This window comes from Prorops nasuta, unplaced genomic scaffold, assembly GCF_024137725.1.
Source record: "Prorops nasuta isolate Cenicafe-Biocafe unplaced genomic scaffold, Cenicafe_Pnas_1.2 PNAS00002, whole genome shotgun sequence".
NCBI classification, from domain to species: domain Eukaryota; kingdom Metazoa; phylum Arthropoda; class Insecta; order Hymenoptera; family Bethylidae; genus Prorops; species Prorops nasuta.
Genome location: NW_027116799.1, coordinates 7,975,293 through 7,996,160, shown reverse-complemented (window position 1 = coordinate 7,996,160; position 20,868 = coordinate 7,975,293). Strand labels below are relative to the sequence as shown.

The 20,868-nt window shown below is 45.7% G+C and overlaps 2 protein-coding genes across 4 annotated transcripts in view; one reads left to right on the top strand and one right to left on the bottom strand.

Annotated features, from left to right (window-relative positions):
- LOC136779244 (neural cell adhesion molecule 2-like) overlaps positions 1-19,737 on the top strand; it is a 172,183-nt gene extending 152,446 nt beyond the window's left edge. For 2 of the 3 annotated variants that reach the window (XM_066736747.1, XM_066736740.1), the window contains 6 exons: positions 12,610-12,769; positions 13,007-13,300; positions 14,339-14,647; positions 15,006-15,335; positions 15,418-15,626; positions 16,085-19,737. In XM_066736747.1, coding sequence (XP_066592844.1) covers positions 12,610-12,769; positions 13,007-13,300; positions 14,339-14,647; positions 15,006-15,335; positions 15,418-15,626; positions 16,085-16,366 — 1,584 coding nt within the window. In that variant the 3' untranslated portion in view covers positions 16,367-19,737. The remainder of the gene's footprint in view (positions 1-12,609; positions 12,770-13,006; positions 13,301-14,338; positions 14,648-15,005; positions 15,336-15,417; positions 15,627-16,084) is intronic. The other variant, XM_066736756.1, reaches the window with a different exon arrangement.
- On the bottom strand, positions 1,793-9,185 carry LOC136775818 (uncharacterized). Its single transcript, XM_066730909.1, has 2 exons — positions 9,071-9,185; positions 1,793-3,016 (listed from the first exon to the last, which is right to left on the bottom strand). The coding sequence occupies exon 2, from the start codon at positions 2,804-2,806 to the stop codon at positions 1,793-1,795; it is 1,014 nt and encodes a 337-aa protein (XP_066587006.1). The 5' UTR covers positions 2,807-3,016; positions 9,071-9,185.
- Positions 19,738-20,868: the final 1,131 nt, after the last annotated feature.

The following is a 20,868-nucleotide window of genomic DNA, read 5'->3' as shown; positions in this document are numbered from 1 at the left end:
CAGTGCCGCAACGCCCCACTTCCCTCCCCCAAGTCGATCGGATACTATACATCCTGAATTGAGAATCGGGATATCCAATCCGGGCACGAATCTACCGGCCAACCGACGGCCACTACACCCTGGCAACGAAACAAGGTCAATTCCCTCCCAACAGGAGGATTCCTCCTAACCTAGAAATTTCCGGCCGAGGGACACCTGGGGAGCGGCGCCCTAGACGACCCCGGGACTGAGCGACGAGGGGACTCCTCCACCCTCTCTCCCTCCGCACCCTCCTCTGCCTGGAATAACACCCGGGAGGAACTTTGGGAGAGAAATTCCCTCACCAGAGACCACGCTCCCGGGGAAGACACAGGCAGGAATTGGGGACCTCACTTCTCCAGGACCCGTCCAGGACGTCTCCCCCCTCCTGGGTCGGTCCTCTCGGCTACACTCACCCCACGGAGGATATCCCGGAAAGAAAAGATGAACCCTGACCTGTGGAATGCGACTGCTGGACAACCTCACCGCAGAATCCTTTCCTCTCGGTGTGCCTTAACCTGCCGCAAGCCCATCGTGGCCTCAGTTCCTCCTGGAGGTCCTCACTCTCCACTCCGCTCTCTGTACTCGAACTCCTATTTCGAATTCGACTCCCTCGGCATTCCTTATTACGGAGGCTTCTCCGAGCTCCTCCGTCTGCCGTGGCTGATTCCAGAGAGAGCGACTTTTTCGCTCCAAAACTCTATCCTCAACTCGCTTTCTTTCCCCACTCCGCTCCTACTTCTCTCGGGATTCTCTTCTTCTATTGTGGAGACACGGCATTGGTAATCCAGACGTCTCCTGGCCCAATTATTGGTTAATGTTTACAGGTATCTAACCAGTGGCGACAGGTGATTCGCCAGCGTTGATTCTGTTTGCTGACCTATGTTTTTAGGATCGGCGTTATCACGCGTCTCGTTCTCCTCTCCTTCTCCTCTCAAAGCTTTCGGATTGGAGTGGGTAGCTCTTTTCTTCCTCTCTCCCTACTCTCAGGCGGCCTCTCCTTATCCACACTGTACAACGTATTCCTACTAACAACAACTTAATCACGAAAATTCGTCGCTTCTCCGACCCGCCTCCGAATCTTCGCGACAAACAAACTCCCCGCACCTTTCACACTATCAAACATTCGATTTATACCTATCATAAAGTGAAATAATTTCTATGTTACGTTAGGGTTCAAAATAGGGGATTTTCCAGGTGGAAGGCAGGCGTGAGTTGGTCGGTGGATATGAGTTGCTAAGCTCATATCAGGCCCATTATCGCTTTGTGACGGGGCTACGGAAAATCCACGTCACAACTCCCCCCTCCTTCCCCCAGGGTACCCACTAACACCCTGGCTATCACGTCAAAGTAAATCTTTCAGAGGGCCCGAAACCTGGCCAATATTCTGAATTGATAAGATTCCTCCCTCCGCAGGGGACTCACCTTCCCCTTCCTTTCTCCAGGGAGGTCTCCAGAACCGATCTTCCCTCGGCAGGGGAGGTTCTTAATCTTCTTCTACAAAAGGTTCACCCGTTTCGGGGATACTTACTTACTACCACCCGATACCGGAGAAATTCTTATTCTACGCCTACCCAGGTTTGGGGAAAAGAACAAAACTACTTCCCAGTACTTGGGGACACATTTTTATTTTACAGTAAGAAGTCTCAATATGATCCTCCCAATATGCTTGGGGGAACTTAAAAACTAATACCAAGAATCACGCCCGATTCGGGGATTAAAGATACATAAGTAATTAAACTATAAAAGAAAATAAAATCTCTTCTGCTGGTGTCTATCGGGAAGCGGCGGCCACGGGACAATTCATGAAGGTGTGGCCTCTGGCCAAACAGAGGTAGCATCTGGGTCGTCCCCGTATTACTCGGCGGATTGGTGGGTTGTCTCCCTCTCCGTCGACCTGATAGTAATGGATTCGCCTCTCCACTAATTGAGGTTGGTCCCCGTCTCGTCGGGAGAACTGTCGAGCGCTTTTATAGCAGTGGGCGCCCTCGGGCAACTGCCTCTTCGTCACGGTGACCAAAGCAGGTGATGCTGGCTCCGCATATTCTGGCCCTCCTGGCCCAGTATCCTCCGGGGTCTCGGCAGAGGTCGCCCTCGGGAAATGTTCTCCGGACCGGGATCTGTCACGGTTGCCATTTTGTCCCGAAGGTTCCGAAGTTGGGTACGATTCCCTTCTTCTTCGGTCCTTGGGTATAGCTCCTTTATTTCCATAGATGGGTTGCTTCGCACTTGCGGATGTAGCTGCTTCTACCCTTGGTTCGACTGACTCCACTTGGGTGCTTGCCTCTAGGTATGTAGGCTTGGGGGCCTCCATTTCTTGCCACTCAGTCTGGGTCCCTTTATCGTTTGGACCCGGGTCCGGGCCGATGATTTTAATGATGTCCGTTTGGACGGCCTGATCCAATTGGCCCACTTGTACTGATGTCGGTCGGGAATACACTTTGACAGTATTCTTGTCTTCCTGGAATAGCCGGGTTAAGCTATCGGCAACCCTTTCTCTGAGGCTGGGATAGCGTTTACACCATTTGTCGATTTTATTAAGGAATGGCCAGAGAGGCCGGCTGGGATCGGTGCCGTCTGGATCTGGCGGCTCCCCCTCCAAATCGACTTCCTCGTCACTACTCTCGTTAGTCGTGGGACGGATGGTTTCGGTTTCGCTCTCCTCCTCGGCCAGGTCTATCACCTCGAAATCGTCCTCAGTCGGGGCCTTTGGCTTCGTCTTTGGCCGTCTTAAGGGAACATCCGGTGTTTCGTCCGGAGGGATGCCAAAATCGTTTCCCTTAAACATGGTTGGGGGTCGAGTTTTATTTCAGGCGTGTCTTGATAGGATCGTCCACTCCGGCCGATGGATACTCCCGAGACGGGGATGCGGTCCCAATTCTGCCTGGGGATGACGTCGCTCCTCCCGAGACGGGGATGCTGTCCCGACTCTACTCGGGGATGGTGTTGCTCCTAAGTTGGGAATTCGCCCGTGGCTCTTCACTCGGGGATTCGTTTGCTGTAAAGTACGGTTTCAGATAGGATATGTGGGTTTTAAGACATTTCTCTGAAGCAATATCCTCCAATTCGTATACAACCGGGGAAATAACCCGACGCACCCGATACGGTCCCTGATACTTTGGGGTAAGTCTTGCCGAGAAACTTTTGATACCCGACGACAGATAATGTGCCTTGGATAATACCAAATCACCGACTTGGAAGCTGATATTTCTACGACCCCTATTATAATAGTGTGCTTGTTTGGTATAAGCTTGATCTAATTTTTTAACTACCCACTCCTGTATCGTTCGTAGTCGTTTCATTCGTTCGCTCCATGACGCTTCGCCCTCGCAGGGGACTACCGCACCCTGTTGTAATCGGAAACAGTCTATCGGGGTCAGTTCTCTTCCGAGATTAAGAAACGCCGGACTATATCCCAAGGTTGAGTGCTGAGCAGTATTAAACGCAAAGCGGAAATCTACAAGGTGAGTGTCCCAATCTCTATGATTTTCATTTAAAAAGGCGACTATCATCGTTTTTATAACCCGGTTGACTCGTTCAACGGGGTTTGCTTGCGGGTGATAGGGAGGTGTGGTCGCGTGATGTATTCGAAAATCTCCACATAATTCTCCGATTACTCGATTAATAAATTCGGTGCCGTTATCGGTAAGCAATACGTTCGGAATTCCCCACCGCGAAAGTACTAGATCTCGGAAAGTCTCACTAATGTTAGGCCCTGTGGCTCGCCGAAGGGCACTTAACTCCACCCATTTTGTGAAATAATCTTGGAATACCACTACATACGCAAATCCCCGCCGACTGGGCGGAAACGGGCCCATGATGTCCGCGGCCACACAGTCCCACGGTCTCTCAACAACTCTTCGACCCATTTGCCCGGCCGGGGCTTTCACTTCCACTTTCGTTTTCTGACAAATCTCGCACTGGGTGACATAATTATGAATGTCCTTATACATTCGTGGCCAGAAATATCGGATCCTCACTCGACGATGCGTCTTCTCTATACCGAGGTGACCCGCTTGAGAGTCGTCATGGCACTCTCGCAGAACGCGCGCTTGCCATCGTAGAGGCACCACCAATTTCCAAGCGTCAAGGTCACATAGATCCGGCTCGCACTCGGGTGACGGACGGCACACGAAAAGACGCCCCTCACGAATTTGCCAGTCTTTAAACTTTTTCGGTTCTCTGGACACGGCGGCGCATTTCCGCGTATACCAATCGTCACCCGGATCCGCCAAGTCGGTTTCGGGTCCCGCGTCCCGTAGCTCTATCAAATTTAAGACGTATAACTCCCCTGTTTTCTGGGGGATCCCTATCGTGCTGTCCTCCCCTGTTTTCTGGGGGATCCCTACCGTGATGTCCTCCCCTTCTTCTTCATACATGCGCGACAAGGCGTCCGGCACATGATGAAGCGCTCCCTTTCGGTGGATAATCTCGAAGTCATACTCCAGTAATTCCAGCGCCCAGCGTGCAAGACGACCCGTGGGATTTTTAACGTTATGTAGCCACCTAAGGCTGCTATGGTCCGTAATCACCGTAAACTTGGTACCCTCTAGATACGCCCGGAATTTCTTTATTGACCAAATGACGGCGAGACACTCTAGCTCGGTCGTCGTATAATTTCTTTCCGCGTCGTTCAAGGATCTACTCGCGAAAGCGATCACTTGCTCGCGACCCTCCTGCTCCTGGGTGAGTACCGAACCTAAACCGATCGTACTGGCATCGGTTTGCAACGTGAAAGATAGCTCGAAATTTGGACAAGCCAATGTCGGAGCCACCGTTAGGTGGTGGCTTAAGTCTCGAAAGGATTCCTCTTGTTCTTCCCCCCAATTCCAGACCTGGTTCTTTTTTAACAGTCGGGTGATAGGTTCCGCTTTAGTGGCAAAGTTGGGTATGAATCGTCGGTACCACGACGCCATCCCCAAGAATCTTCGAACCTGTCTTAAATTTCTCGGAGGAGGATAGTCTAATATAGGCGCGATCTTCTCGGGATCCATTCTCAGCCCCTCCCGATCGACCAGAAAACCCAGGTACTTCACCTGCGACTTGCAAAATTCGCTCTTGTCGGGATTAATGCGCAATTCGGCTCCCACAACACGGTCGAAAACTATTTTTAACCACCGGAGATGCTCAGTGAATGTCTCTGTCACTACGATTATATCATCGAGATACGCGAACGCGTGGGGCTCCATATCGGGGCCTATTAGTTTGTCCAGTAGACGCTGAAACGTAGCGGGTGCTCCCGTCAACCCGAACGGCATTCGAAGGAAGTGAAATAGACCTCGTCCCGGGACAGTAAAGGCAGTGATCTCTCGACTAGACTCTTCCATTGGTATCTGGAAGTACGCTTGACTAAGGTCAATGGCGGAGATGTAGTGAGCCGCGCGTAATTTTTCTAAAATGCTCTGCATATAGGGCAGAGGATAAGCGTCCTTTTTAGATACCGCGTTTACTTTCCGAAAGTCTAGGCAGAACCGGTAGGTCTTGTCCGCCTTACGAACCATTACTATGGGGGACGACCATTCGCTTTGCGAAGGCTCAATAATTCCCTCGGCCAGCAATCCATCCACCTCCCGGTATATAGCCTGCTGGATGATCGGCGCGACTGGATAATACCTTTGTTTGATCGCCCCTGCTCCCCCAACATCGATGCGATGGGACGCGAGTCTTGTCAGGCCGCGAGCTGCCAACAATCTTGGGCGCTCGGCCTCGAGGAACGATTCTAGGATCTCTTCCTCCTCCGGTCTCAATTCGCTAATCCCTAAACACGCCTCGGAATATTTTCCCCCGATACCGGGGAGTCTTATACCTCCCGTCACTTCTGCGGGGAAAACCGTTTCACCCGGTATGCGGGGATTGTCTAGAGACTCCAAGTCTATCTCCCAATCACCGGGGATCTCGTTATCCTTTTCAGAGGAAAGTATGGAAAACACCCGATCCTCCCATGGATCTTCCAAGGGATATTCGGGGATCGCTCTTCTATCACCCTCAAAGGGGAAGATCTGGTCAGGTTGGGAATCAAACCACCAACGAAACTTCCCAAAATCTACGACGATTCCGAACGTCTTGAGTGCATCCAACCCTAGTATGCAGGGGACCGCCAGCGGGGGAAAGAACTTGGTTTTAACCTCTCTACTAACGACACCCAAGGTCATAGGGAGTACCATTTCCCCCGATATCTCTGCCACATTGCCATTGGCTGTCGTTACAAGGCTTTTTGAGTTTGGTTGGACAGGTAGGTCCAGGCCAGACAACATCTGTAATCCCGCGTCTCCGAGAAAGGTACTCGTTGCTCCGCTGTCTACGAGAACTGGCAAGGGAACGTCCTCGATTAACGCCGCAATATATAGTAAAGGATTTTTAGTCGGTGTACCGAGCCCCAAGTTGAGAGATTCGGTCCGCCCCAAGATACCCCCTTTACTCTGGCCGGCCATGGGCATGTTCAATGGCCTCTTTTTTCGTTTCCCGTCTGACATGAACACTGTGCGCTCACCACCCCGTCTCGGCCGCAACGGTAGCAAAAGATTCGCCGAGTGGACGCAGGGCAGTTCCTCCACGAATGGCCAGCTTGTTGACAATTCCAGCATTTCAGCGGACGACGTTCGACTGCCGAGGTCTCTGTGCAGTGCCGCTCCGTTGAGACCTGAGCCAGGTTCACATTCTCGCCAATCTCTCCCTCAAGGTGGATTCTCTCATCTTCCACTTCCTGGACTTCGCTCAACAGGGCCGCTGTTCGCCGGGGTACCCGAGCCGTTCGGACATTCGAGGGGCACGCTAATTCAGGATACAACACCCGATCTGGGGGAGGTGGTGCGGTATAGGTTAGAGCTGCTTTTATAGCTTCCTCCACCCGACAGGCTCTCATTTCCAGAGCATCAAAAGTTCTTATCGCGTCAATATCGATGGCGGGTTGCAACCGGGGCAGTAGGTTTTTATATGCCATCCAAATCCACTCTCTTTCCGGCCAGGGAGGGTTCAGTCGATCTAATAGGTTCCTCATGCATACAAAGTAATCGGCCACGATTTCCCCCTCTCCTTGAGTGCGTCTCGCTATATCCTGTCTCAAATTGAATTGCGCGTTAGGTCCGCCGAAACGCAGTCGGAAGGCACTTTCAAACGTCGGCCAATTGCCCCATCGCGAACGTAATCCCCTATACCATTGGAGGGCAATGCCGGTCAGTGCATACCGGACGTAGTCGAGCATCATCGAGTCCGAGATATTTAACGGAATTCGTACGTCGATTAACCGTAGGAGGAAAGCCTCCGGGTCTTCCCCCGCTCTACCTGAGAAACCGATTTTTAGACGACTGAACATGGAACATATAGCGGAAACTTGGTTCGCGAGGTTGTCTCTAGTATGACCGATGGTTCCGTAAGTTCTGGGTGGGGGCACCGCGTGGGTGGAATAGGTCAAATATGGGTCTATGGAGCCAAAGGCACCCCCGGGGATCGGCTGTTCGTGCCCCTCTCCTGAGAGGAGATTTCCTCGGGAAAAGAATTCGCCTGACTTATGAGAGTCATAATTAGAGGCTTCCGTAGCGCAACGGGGATCATTATAATTGACAGTTTCCCTAACTGCGGCCTGGGTAGGCCCTGCGGTAACCTGGATTGCCCCCGCGGTCTGCGTTGCGGGTACAAAAGACACGTAAGGATAGCGTCCTACCGACAGGTTCGAGGAAATGGAAGTGGCTACTATCCGCTCGGGTAGGGTTCGGTCAGGATCCAGGAGGGACCGATCCTCACCGGGATCTCCACCGGCCTCCCCTCGGGCGGGCAAGGCCCTGCCGAAAGCTTCCCCAGTCATCGGCGTCTTCCTCGACACTCTACTATCGGTTGAGGGATTTGTTTCCCCCTCCGCCTCCCTAGTTCCGATCGGCCGAACTACGGATAACCGTTCTAACAAAGTGGCGAGTTGTACTTCTAACCTAGATATTCTCGCGGCGTCCCGACATGAATCGGGATTGCCTACGATTTCGTCGTGGTATCGTGTTCCCGACAAGGCCTCGCCCTCCGATGCGGACGAGTCCAAGACTCTCTCTCCGCGCCCGGCAGGAGCGTTATATGGCGGGCCCCGAGGCCGAGATTTCATAGACAGATCTGGCGCGACACCCGAGGGACCGGGGATCGCCAGATCTGAGTCTTCCGCTCTCCCTTCCCCCGACGACAAATTCGAGTCCACCGAGGCTGCCTGGTCCTGGAGTCGAAGATAATTGTAAAGACGCTTTCGAAGAGTCGGTACTACGCCGTTAGTTGGCTGCCCTAGTGTGGATAATTGGGCCGTTACCTCCGCGAGGTTCAAAGTATTCACCCACTCCAGAGGGTCTGGATCCTCCGGGTCCGCACTAGGGGGCGTTGGATCACTCATTTTTTTTTTTTTTTTTTTTTTTTTTTTTTTTTTTTTTTTTTTTTTTTTTTTTTAAACTAGGCGAGTAACTCAATTGGGGAACAATCTATCTCGGGGAATGACACCCGTGTAGGACACCCAAAATTCCTCTTAACCACCCTCACTCTTGTAAAGTCGGAAAACTCACCTGTTTTTCCCCGGGGAGTATCACCCGGGTAAAACGGACGGTGGACCCTGACTTGAAGAAGACGAGGGGAAACAAATCGGAACAGTAATGGGGAAAAATTAGAATCACCCAGTTATACTCGCCTATCACGCCCGATTTTGTCGAGGGAAACCCTCACCAATCGGAAGTGGGGAATACCACCCACACCGATCAGTGGACGACCACCTCCTCTTATCGGGGAATATTTACACGCCTAACGTTCTCGGGGAGTTCTACACCCGGGCTCTTATCACACACTTATTCACTGGTCCGGGTCGCAATTTACCGTGATCTCTACGATTTATTATTATTTATTTATTTATTTTATTTCCGTATCAATTAATTCTTCGAATGGCACACCCGCAAGACCTGGGGATCGAATCCGAAGATATTTTCGGCCGAATATCGCTAACCAAACGTGAACGTGGAGGATATCACTTAAAGTTACTATTAATCACATAAATCCGCGAGTTCGCGAAGGCGTCGATATTAAGAAAATTACTTACTTCGTACCCCCTGGAACAGCTTTCCTAATCTCGGTCTGTTTCCCTGGTCGTAACCGGTACTCCCGAGGTTTAGGCCAATATGTACTCGTCCTTTGATTCTGGGCTATCTCCTCTCACTGCCACTGGCTAGACTCTAGCGTGGGTAATGGTCGCGATGTCGTCTATCTTAATTCGCGTAATCTGTTATGGCTTCACACGTCGTGTCCTGCTAAGATGCTTCAACCAACTGACTGCGTCGGTCGCGCTTCGCCCGAGAGGTGGGGATCGCGGACCAATAGGCATAGTCAAAATTATAAACAAACGGTAGCCGGCGAATGATCGGCGGACTCCCGGTTTGTTGCTTTCCGAGGATTAGTGTTCTTAGAAAATCAAAAGAATCATAACACTGGCAGTCCTTTAGCCCATTCCACTTCACTTGAGCCCATCTCCCAGTATTGGGGAATAACTGTTTTTCGTCGTATTTAGGTGTTTATCACTTTTATGATCGGGTTTTTTTTTTTTTTTTTTTTTTTATTTGGTCGCTAACCGACCAAACCTAAATTTACTTAACCTACTAATAAATATAAAGGTAAACACGACATGACCCAAACGATCTTATTTCCATTAAATCGATCCATCTAATATCAGGAATTATAAACATGAAATAACAAAGACAGTCTCACATCCATTCATTCTTCCCATTTATTCGCTTAGCAACAGGAATTACTATCACGCTATTTCATGACCCCATGTACGTATCCGATCACTTCGGGCCCCACGTTGGGCGCCAAATTTTATAACGACGCTTTCGATGTCAGCCATTACCGTCGCGACACCCCGCCGTATAAAAAGGAAAAGCATACCCGAAGACAGACGCCATTGATTCGACCCGGTTAAGGGAAGGAAACTAATAAATGCACTATTATAAAAAAATAGTGGTTGGGCGCCAGATTCGATGTGGGAACCGTAGCATCTGAGGTCGGGCAGCATGCCTCTTCTTGTTCTCCCGGACTAGTCAGCTAAATAACAAGGGTAGAGGGGCAGGGTCAGGAATTAATACTCCATATGTACAGGGATCAATGAATCATTGCGAGCCAATGAGTCTATTACTATCTTTATTCTGCCTCTTCCTGTCACTAAGCGTTCTTTACAGATTCGCAACACATAGTACTTCATCTCAGTCATTCACACAGTCATACCATACATCGCGAGTCGGAGAAGCGAGGATGCCAATTTGGGTTATTTCACCCAATTCTCTCCGTGAGATGAGTGACTCCCGATGACGGGGAACGAACCGACCTGAAAATAAGTTCGCCAAGTCCCGTAGGAGGCGATGTCACCGGATTCGGGTATTTCGACCTTGCAGGGAGGCCCTAGGCACTCACCCTCCTACCGCGCAATTCGGAGGGGCCCTTTCAGGAGGCAGTACTCGACGAGGGGTTCGCGACAGGACAGTGGGCGCCCCGGCCACTCCAGACAGTGGCAGTGCCGCAACGCCCCACTTCCCTCCCCCAAGTCGATCGGATACTATACATCCTGAATTGAGAATCGGGATATCCAATCCGGGCACGAATCTACCGGCCAACCGACGGCCACTACACCCTGGCAACGAAACAAGGTCAATTCCCTCCCAACAGGAGGATTCCTCCTAACCTAGAAATTTCCGGCCGAGGGACACCTGGGGAGCGGCGCCCTAGACGACCCCGGGACTGAGCGACGAGGGGACTCCTCCACCCTCTCTCCCTCCGCACCCTCCTCTGCCTGGAATAACACCCGGGAGGAACTTTGGGAGAGAAATTCCCTCACCAGAGACCACGCTCCCGGGGAAGACACAGGCAGGAATTGGGGACCTCACTTCTCCAGGACCCGTCCAGGACGTCTCCCCCCTCCTGGGTCGGTCCTCTCGGCTACACTCACCCCACGGAGGATATCCCGGAAAGAAAAGATGAACCCTGACCTGTGGAATGCGACTGCTGGACAACCTCACCGCAGAATCCTTTCCTCTCGGTGTGCCTTAACCTGCCGCAAGCCCATCGTGGCCTCAGTTCCTCCTGGAGGTCCTCACTCTCCACTCCGCTCTCTGTACTCGAACTCCTATTTCGAATTCGACTCCCTCGGCATTCCTTATTACGGAGGCTTCTCCGAGCTCCTCCGTCTGCCGTGGCTGATTCCAGAGAGAGCGACTTTTTCGCTCCAAAACTCTATCCTCAACTCGCTTTCTTTCCCCACTCCGCTCCTACTTCTCTCGGGATTCTCTTCTTCTATTGTGGAGACACGGCATTGGTAATCCAGACGTCTCCTGGCCCAATTATTGGTTAATGTTTACAGGTATCTAACCAGTGGCGACAGGTGATTCGCCAGCGTTGATTCTGTTTGCTGACCTATGTTTTTAGGATCGGCGTTATCACGCGTCTCGTTCTCCTCTCCTTCTCCTCTCAAAGCTTTCGGATTGGAGTGGGTAGCTCTTTTCTTCCTCTCTCCCTACTCTCAGGCGGCCTCTCCTTATCCACACTGTACAACGTATTCCTACTAACAACAACTTAATCACGAAAATTCGTCGCTTCTCCGACCCGCCTCCGAATCTTCGCGACAAACAAACTCCCCGCACCTTTCACACTATCAAACATTCGATTTATACCTATCATAAAGTGAAATAATTTCTATGTTACGTTAGGGTTCAAAATAGGGGATTTTCCAGGTGGAAGGCAGGCGTGAGTTGGTCGGTGGATATGAGTTGCTAAGCTCATATCAGGCCCATTATCGCTTTGTGACGGGGCTACGGAAAATCCACGTCACAATATATATATGTATTACGGGGACCATTAACTGCGACGGGCTCGCAGTAATATTCGCATTATCCTTGAAACAAACTGCTTTAAAAAATTATGGTATCGAGCTGGAGAGGAAAAAAGAGGAGAGAGAATATGGTTTCTTCTTTCTATTCGCGTCAAATTTTCTTCCGCCCCGGGCGTAAAAATTGAAAAAAAAAAAAAAGCTTAATGAAATCTTTATCGAAACATAAATATTTCAGTTAATTAGTAGAGTTCTGGTGTTTGCTCGGTGGGTTCTTTACAGAAATTTAAATACAACAGCAATTATAATGGAATCTGTAATTAAATGGAATGCTTTGCAGAAATACCCTTCAAGTTTCACCTCCCCCCCCCCCCCCCATCCATCCATGATATTTAAAATGGAATTTCGTTTCTCGTACATTACATGCAATTGGTATATAGCGCATGTTATTCCATTTAAACGAGAGAAGTGTGTACAATTCACGTCTAGCAGAATTTGACAGCTTGTTATCTTTATATCGACAAAATATTATTTAACATCGGCATCGCGATAGAAACAATTAAATTGATTTGAATCGAGCAGAAAAGGTAAAGGTAGCTGAGCAAATATTTAAAATGGAAAAATAAAAGCTCTGTATGATAGAATTTTACAAGCTTGAAATGTGTTTGACAGCTGGGCTCTGTATATAGGCACCTATATATATATAGCATAATGGAGAAGAGAGAGAGAGAGAAGTTTATCAGTACGGGACAATTATTGTTTTCCAGGGTAAGACCCTTCACCACAACGTAACCCAGGGCATCATAATCAGCAACCAGAGTCTGGTGCTCCAGGGCGTCGACCGAAAGAGCGCCGGTAATTACACTTGCGTCGGCTACAATACCGAGGGAGACGGCGAGAGCACGCCCTTCTATTTGAACGTGATGTGTGAGTACCCTTCGCCGCGTATTTCTGGATCTACATTTATCCAACCTGAATACACAAGTAATCAAATATAGCTCGCGCAAAGATTTCCCTGCAGCGAGAACAATCCGTCAATGCTCGCATCGCGAACCTGCCGTAATTGCAATTAAAAATGCAATTATTAATTGCAATATTTTCGCAGCGCCAATCAACCGTCGGTAATATATATATATATGTATATAGAGCGTGTATCGATTGCAGTTTCGCCGACGTGCAAGCCGAACCAGACAAAGGTGCACGGCGTTGCCAAACAGGAGAAGGCGAATATCTCTTGCCAGGTGGACGCGAATCCTTCGGATGTGCAATTCCGTTGGACCTTCAACAATTCCGCGGAGAGCATCGACGTTACGGCGGGTCACATAGCGGGCACCGGAACATCCTCGGTTGTCTCGTACACGCCGATAACGGAATTGGATTATGGCACTTTACTTTGCTGGGCTTCCAACTCGATTGGAAGTCAACAAGTGCCCTGTGTCTATCACATTATTCCGGCTGGTGAGCAAACTTAACCTTGCTTTTCACGCAACTCTACATTATATTAATCTTTCGTATATTATTTTCGTCTGGAAATATCTTGTAGTGAAGTTTTCTTTTTTTTTTCTTTTTTTTTTTGTTATCATTGAGGCCCCGGGCTGATGATGCCTCGGCACACTCGCGAAATAACGTATCGCTGTACAAGGAAATCCCTTCAGAGCGTGGAGCCGCTTAAAACGATAAAACGAGATACATGGAGCGAGGGTATAAAACATAAAATCTTTCTTTCGTTCCGCGGACAACGGAGGAATGTTGAGGAAATGGCAGCAGGTGTTTGCAGCGCTATGATTTTTCTCTAATCGTAAAAGCAAAAGCACCCCCGCCAAGTCTTCTTGCGTCTCGGCCTCGCCAGTTTGCCTTCCTTATTCAACATTAAAAAGCCCCAACGCAATGCGACGCACACGCAACGCGATCCCATTCTTCCTTCACCGATCGCTTTTTACGATCGCCGGCCGGATACGTTGTACTATAAACATTCCTTGCCAATCTCGCTTTTCTATATCTCCGCGCCAGATACGAGTTTCCAAGGCTAGCGATACGAGATTTTTAGAGGCACCGACTAGAAATTTTACAGGAAACCAGACATTCTTAATTGTTTCAACATTTTACGGTATTTTGTTTGAAAAAGTATATCTATTTTTTTTTTATGTCTACAGAAATATGTATATATAGAGCTAGTGTTGATTCAGTCTGTCTAAGTAGATAAAGACTCCAACCACTGTGCTACTCAGACTCTCCTAACTAACTCAGCGCGGTATTTCAATTGAGTAGCACAAGGTGTGAGTGAGAACTTTTAGCTACTTGGATGGGTACCATCGGTAATGCAAAGTTTGCTACGATATTCGTAGCTTGAATGATGAATTGATAGGGTTTTGTCAAATATAGAAAATATTTGTAATTTTTATTCCGATTTAACGACTGCAATATGTTGTTGTTAAAAAACAACCAGAGTCCCGAATAGTCTTTGGGAGATTAAGTCGCAACATTAATCTGCCACAGGGCGACCCGACATGGTGCACAACTGTACAACTTCAAACACGTCGACGAATTCGTTCTCTGTGACGTGTACCGGTGGTTTTAACGGCGGCCTGACGCAATCCTTTCTTCTGGAAGTAAGGGAGAGCAACAGTCAGGAGCTACGTGCGAATATGACGTCGCACACTCCAAGCTTCAGCGTGACAAATCTGGAATCCGGCGCCCTTTATCACGCCTGTATTTATGCTTTCAACGACAAAGGACGGAGCGAGGCGATGGTCGTACAAGCGGGCACCCTCAGGCTACCTGAAAAACAATTAACGTCCGAATCAGGTATATATGCATATTCCATTCCATTTCACGCACGAAGAAAACTGCTGAATAAACGAGGAGAAAAAAAGAAATTTTTCACACGTCGAAACATCGAGCAGCGCCGAGTGAAAGAGAATTCCATTACTTTGTATAATAAAACTCTACTAGTTTTTGCGTCATCGTTTAAATAACTTTGTTTATCACTGGAGAAGGGTGTATAACGAAAGGTCGTCCGAGTAAAAATCGTGTAATGGTATAGATTCGAAACAAAAAAAAATAGAATTAATTTATTTCGCACGAGTAAGTGATACAAATGATTATTGATCAGACGCCGGTGTGTGTTGTTGGTAATTGTTACATTGTGGATATTGGGTTTCAGAGAGACCGAGGCAGAATATTAGATTAACGCCGATGCTGAGTGTGATGATTGGGGTGGTCACTGCCTTGATAATTATCGCCGTGATAGTAATGGTTGTCCTGAGGATTCAACACACTCACGTGGACGAGCAGAGCAAGTCCCACGTAGAGGACAGCAGCAAACAAACGAAGACCGCCCCGACAATACAACGGGAACTTAGATTTCGCGAAGGTAGCAGCTTGCTCACCGATGAAAAACATCCTGGTAGCCCTTTCCGGAAGTTGGACAGCAGCGGTGATCTCAGCGAGAGCGACGAAAAAAATCCGGATATCATACCCCAACAGATCACAGGTTAAATTCTCTCATTGGTACTCGTGCGTTAATAATCGAATGAACGGAGCGATAATGTGTTGTGTAATTAATTGGATCGCAGGCGACGAGCCGTCGGAATATTTGAGAAAACGACGTCTGGTGTCGACTATCGAAACTTCTCCTTCGAGAAGCTTGTTGACATCGAGTACTCAGCATCCTTCGGGTACTCCGGTTGGTGGTCACAACCACAACAGCTATGTTGGCTACTGCACCATTCGAAATGGAATGCCGTTACGGGAGCTCTCGAATATATCGACCAAGCACAAAACCGTAAGTAGTATCTCGGCTTTTTCTCCTCTCGAAAGTACCACTTAACTATAATATCATGTAACTGTACCCAGTTGAAACTTTTTCAACCCCTCCCACTCTCCCTCTCCTTCTCTCTCTCTCTCTCTCTCTCACGACATTCGATCCCTTTGCAAAAGTTAAAATCACTTGCACAATTCATCTCGGATTCGAACCAAGCGATTCTCTTACGCTCATTAATTATAATTCCTTAGAAAATCCTTTTCCCTCGAGCAATTTGGCAAATTTGCGCGAGAGGAGGAGCAGAGAGGAACTGTATTTTTCCATGGCCGAGAGTAGGAAGGTTCCTCCGCATCGATCAGTGCTTTACTTGACGGGATGAGATGAAAGTTATTATATGATTGGGAGGAGGGGTGGGGTGGGGGGAGGAGGAGGAAAAGAGAGAATCTAGAATATCTATATATAATTGAATGAAATTGCAGATGCAGCCGATGGTCGGGGATGTTTACGAGTCGGGCATGTGCACTTTGCCAAGGCAGCATTGGCCGAGCAATAGCATCCAGTCGATGACGTTGACGATGAGTCCTCCAGCTCCTCCGGTGCTTTATACGGGACTTGGAGTGGTCAGCAGGGCTTGCCCGGGTGGGACGATGTTGGCAAAGGACGTGGATGTGAGGATTCCTGGCCAGTGCTGCGTCCAATCGCAAAAAGACGGCACGATAAGCACACCAATCGTGATAAGCAAGAGGGAGAGCTCCGTGTGACGATGCAGTCAGCGGAGAAGCGACTTCGCAGAAACCACTGACCTGTAAAAACTTGCAATCTTTCAACGGATTCGTCCGGTTTTTCATCGATATACTTACTCTTCCTTTCGCCGAGTCACTGAACCAACCGAAAGACTATATATATATATATATATATAGGAAGCTCGAGTCTTCCATTCGAGTTTTCGCGCGTTTCACTCTTGCACGTGTACATACATATACTTCCTTTTTACGGGATTAAGCAACTAACTCGAGCCGAAGAGCGAACGGTCCATCGGCGCATCATCGAAAATACCTTCGATTACACGTATATATTCCAAAGTCCGCTTCATCGAGAGACCAAACTGGCTAGTCGCAAATATCGCTGAAAATGTGTTGTGTTGTGTTGTGTTGTGTCGTGCTAATATTATTATATATATAGCTTACGAATTTCAGAGCTACCAATCGATTTCCGCGCCTTTTCCTACAGCAAATCTCCTGCGTGATGTGCGTCTTGTGCGTTTAGTAGGGGAGCTTGGAAAATCTTTCGATTCTCTTGTTTTCCATGCAATTTTCTTAAATTTAACGGCATCGTCTCTTATATTCATTGAATCAAGTGCCCTTTTTATATTGAAGAAGCTTCGAAGCTGCAATTACGGTGCGCAGGCGAAAAGTCGCATCTCGTAATCAGTGTGCAAAAAAATAAATGATATATATATATATATATATATATATATATATATATATATACATGAAAGCATTAATTAACTGTAAATAATTGCAGACAAGAAATGGAAGATATTTTATACGGATCGTTAGTATAAATTTTATCCCAATATTATATCATAAATACGTCACTGTATAATTCATCTAGTCGATGTAAGTATTACTTATAAATATGTATATGTGTATGTATGAAAATCGAGCTAAGCCAGAGCAATATGAACCGAAAGAAGCGCGTCGTACGAGTGCATGGAAAGAGGGATCGAAACATATCGTTTAGTTTTCCCGTCACGAGAACGAGATTCGCGAATTTTCCCAATTTATAGTGGAAAACGCTGTTGTTCGCTGTTTTCGGTTTGCCTTATGTTCCATTTCCTTGTAACACTGCGTATTTCTATGATGTATAAAGGCAAAGTTTCTTCGAATAACCGCGCGGAATACACACGCGAGCGTTATTTTAAAATCTTTATCCTAGAATAATTATATAGGGGCGCCGATTTGACATTACGACTCGTCGTGGTATATTATTACGATAATAGTCTTAATTCTGCCCGTTTCTGCTTAAGAATCTTGTTGAAGAGGCGTCCTCCTTCGGAGATCTTGTATTATAGCTTGCGAGTCGTTATAACGATAAATAAAAATCCATCATATCCTTCGCACGGCTAGTGGAGGGCCGTGTGCTAATGAGATATGTCCTTCTCGTAGGTGCGCGAGAGCAGCTTATGAGATACTATGCTAGCTGTATAAAACACATAAATTAATATCGATCCGGCTGCTGGCAGTACACAAACACAAAGATGCGATCAATCTCGTTTCCACAACACAATCGACCACTTTACACTTTTGTTTCGTAACTGATTATCTAGTAGCCTCACTGAAATCCTTGCAAAATTATAATCATTAGTTATTATTGCCATTGATGGAATTGATGTTGATACATAACGATCTTTAGAGTGAGCTTCGAATGCTCTTTATTATCATAACGTCTAAATTCTTTAAGAATCTTGACACAATCTCCATACATGTACTTGATATTATATTGTACATACTGGACCGTCTCAATTATTTTTATTTGCCTCTGATTGCTTAATTGTTTATTTTGAATCGAAAAATAATTTACATGTAACGTAGAGTTTGCAAGACGATTTTTATAGGTCTTGCAGCTGCAGTTTGTTTCGTCTTACGTGACCTCTGAAGTTCGTCGTGCAAGCTCCGCGTTGCAGAAAAATAATTTTTTAACGTGAAGGCAAATAGTTAAGCAAGTGCCTGGTTAAATAAAAACAATCTGAGACGGTCAAGTTCATATACCTAAATACTGCCAGAAGACTTTGATATGTTGTTTATATTTTTATTCTGTGACAAACTATACGTACATGTTCATTTAAAATTAAACAAACTAAGAAAAATCTACTTTTCTATTTTCTTTAATAAAACCATCAACAATTTCGATCCTTCTCGAAAATAATGTTTGACACTCTCATCTTCGTAACACGTGCACCAAAAGTAATTTTGCTGATTGCTTCCGAGGAAGAATCGAGGGAGTTCTTGTAGTATAACTTCGATATAAACATCGATCAGAAAAAAGGCTATAATTGCTGGTTTTGATTTAATATTGAAAATACTTTGCTATGTGCTGGTGGGTAGAAGATACTTTTTGTCGAAGGGGTTCATAATAGTTTTCTTGTAGTTCAATAAGTGTATATTGGCTGGGCGTTTGATGGACATATTTAGTGAGCACGTTATAAGGGATAAAATTACAGGGTGGTGGCCAAATGGTATCTGTAAAATTATAATCGTCGGTTAATTCTTTCATTGTACATAAACATGGAAAGAAGGAATATTCTTCGACTATATCGTGTTAAACATCTATGTAGTACAGAATAATTTGGCCTCTATATTAAGCAAAGGTTACGTGGTCTGTGTGCATATAATTATAACTATTGTCTACCATGATCTTCGCTGGTTCGTGACATGGAGAGTTGTTTAAAAAATATTATTCCAGCATTTCCCCCGAAAATCAAACTTTAATGCCAAATGTTATTGCATCTTTCCTTTAAAACCCTCGTTTCGTTCGTTTTGTCATTTCTTTAATCTAATATTTATTTACAATATTTATTGCTTATTGAAAGGAGATAATTATATACAAATATAATATATATATATATTAATTAATGAATTATATATACTATATTAAAGGTGAAGTTTACAGAAAAATATGGAATCTGATTGTTCGCGTGTAAAATGTGGTGCATTGGATTGTAAATGATTTTGTACTTTGTACAGTATCCGATGTGTATAGTTTGAACTTTTATCGTGTCGTAGAAAAGTACCAGAAAAAAACATGGGCTTTTTCAAGCACAGACCAGAATATTAAAAAAGCTATCTATGAAAAGTAGAGATCACATTCTTTCAGCAAAAATAGCAGCCGATAAACTATATCAACTGACACAGCAGTACGCTACAATTGTTTTAGGTTGTTACGAAATTCCTGTATAATTTGCGACAAGAGCTGGAAAGAATCATTTTAGGATAGCATTGCGTGGGCGTAACGATTCAGACTTATACTGCCTGCAAATCGTATGGATCCGAATTGGCCGGCCACTTACGATACAAAAATTTCACTTTGTATATGTATTATTAGTTTTAGTACTATCAAAAACTCAAGTTTCATGTACCCTTCTCATAAAATAAAATGTTTTTTTTGATATTGTATATATTCTAAAATAAATAATCGTTTTTATTCAATGACTTTAGATCCATTACTATATACCACCATCCATTTGTAACGCAACAGCGTTGAAAAAATATATATGTATTGTTGATAATATAGAATTAATAATTATCACATCCTACGATATTTATTGCCTATAATTAGTAATACATTAAAAAACGTGTTATTCTTACCATTGTAAAAGTTCAGACTTGGGATATCGATGCAAAAATGCATATACTCCTCTACAGTTTTAAGGTATGACATGGTGGACGCATTTAGCAGGAATTGAAGAAGACTGACTTCCGGTAAATAATTGACCAGCACTTCGTTAGGAATGTTCTTTATATTCATCATGTATTCTGGCTAAGGAACGTGTTTCAAGAAGAGCTTCGGATAAGCGTTACGGTGTTAAGAGGCCCGTTTGTATATTTTATAGAATTTTATTACCATATCTGCTATGTGTACGCATAAGCTGTAAATTTTCATCACGCAGTTCGACACATGTTTTTGAATTTCTGATAAAGTTGTGGTTTGCAAAGTAGATAACATTACTGGTGGGGTTGTATATAGGGAACACCAGGTAGTGAAAAATCTCTATAAGAGTTAAAATAGAAATTATACAAGATTATCTTTTTAATATAATAAATAAACACAAAATTTAAAAAAACTCACTCGACGGATGTGATGAAATGTTGATAAAGCTATAGCTCTGCCAAAGAGTTTTTTGTTTTTATCGTGATATAGAAGCTTAAAATGCTTAAATATAATATCCTCCTCCGACTATTTAATTTTAACAATTAAATGGAATTTTTGTAAAATGAACGATTCTTAATATTTTTAAAATTATCGATTTAAATACCTCCAGTATATGTATATAATATTTACTATATACAACTAATAAACCAGTTAGACTAGCTTCAGCGTAATCTGAATTCAATTCTTCAATGATAGAACTCATTTTCTGAAAAAAAATACAATTACTTTATTTTTATCAACTACAAATATTAATGAATATAAAAAGAATATCATATGATCTTACCTGTTTTATATTTTCAACAGTACCATAGTAGTCACCAAAGTATATCAA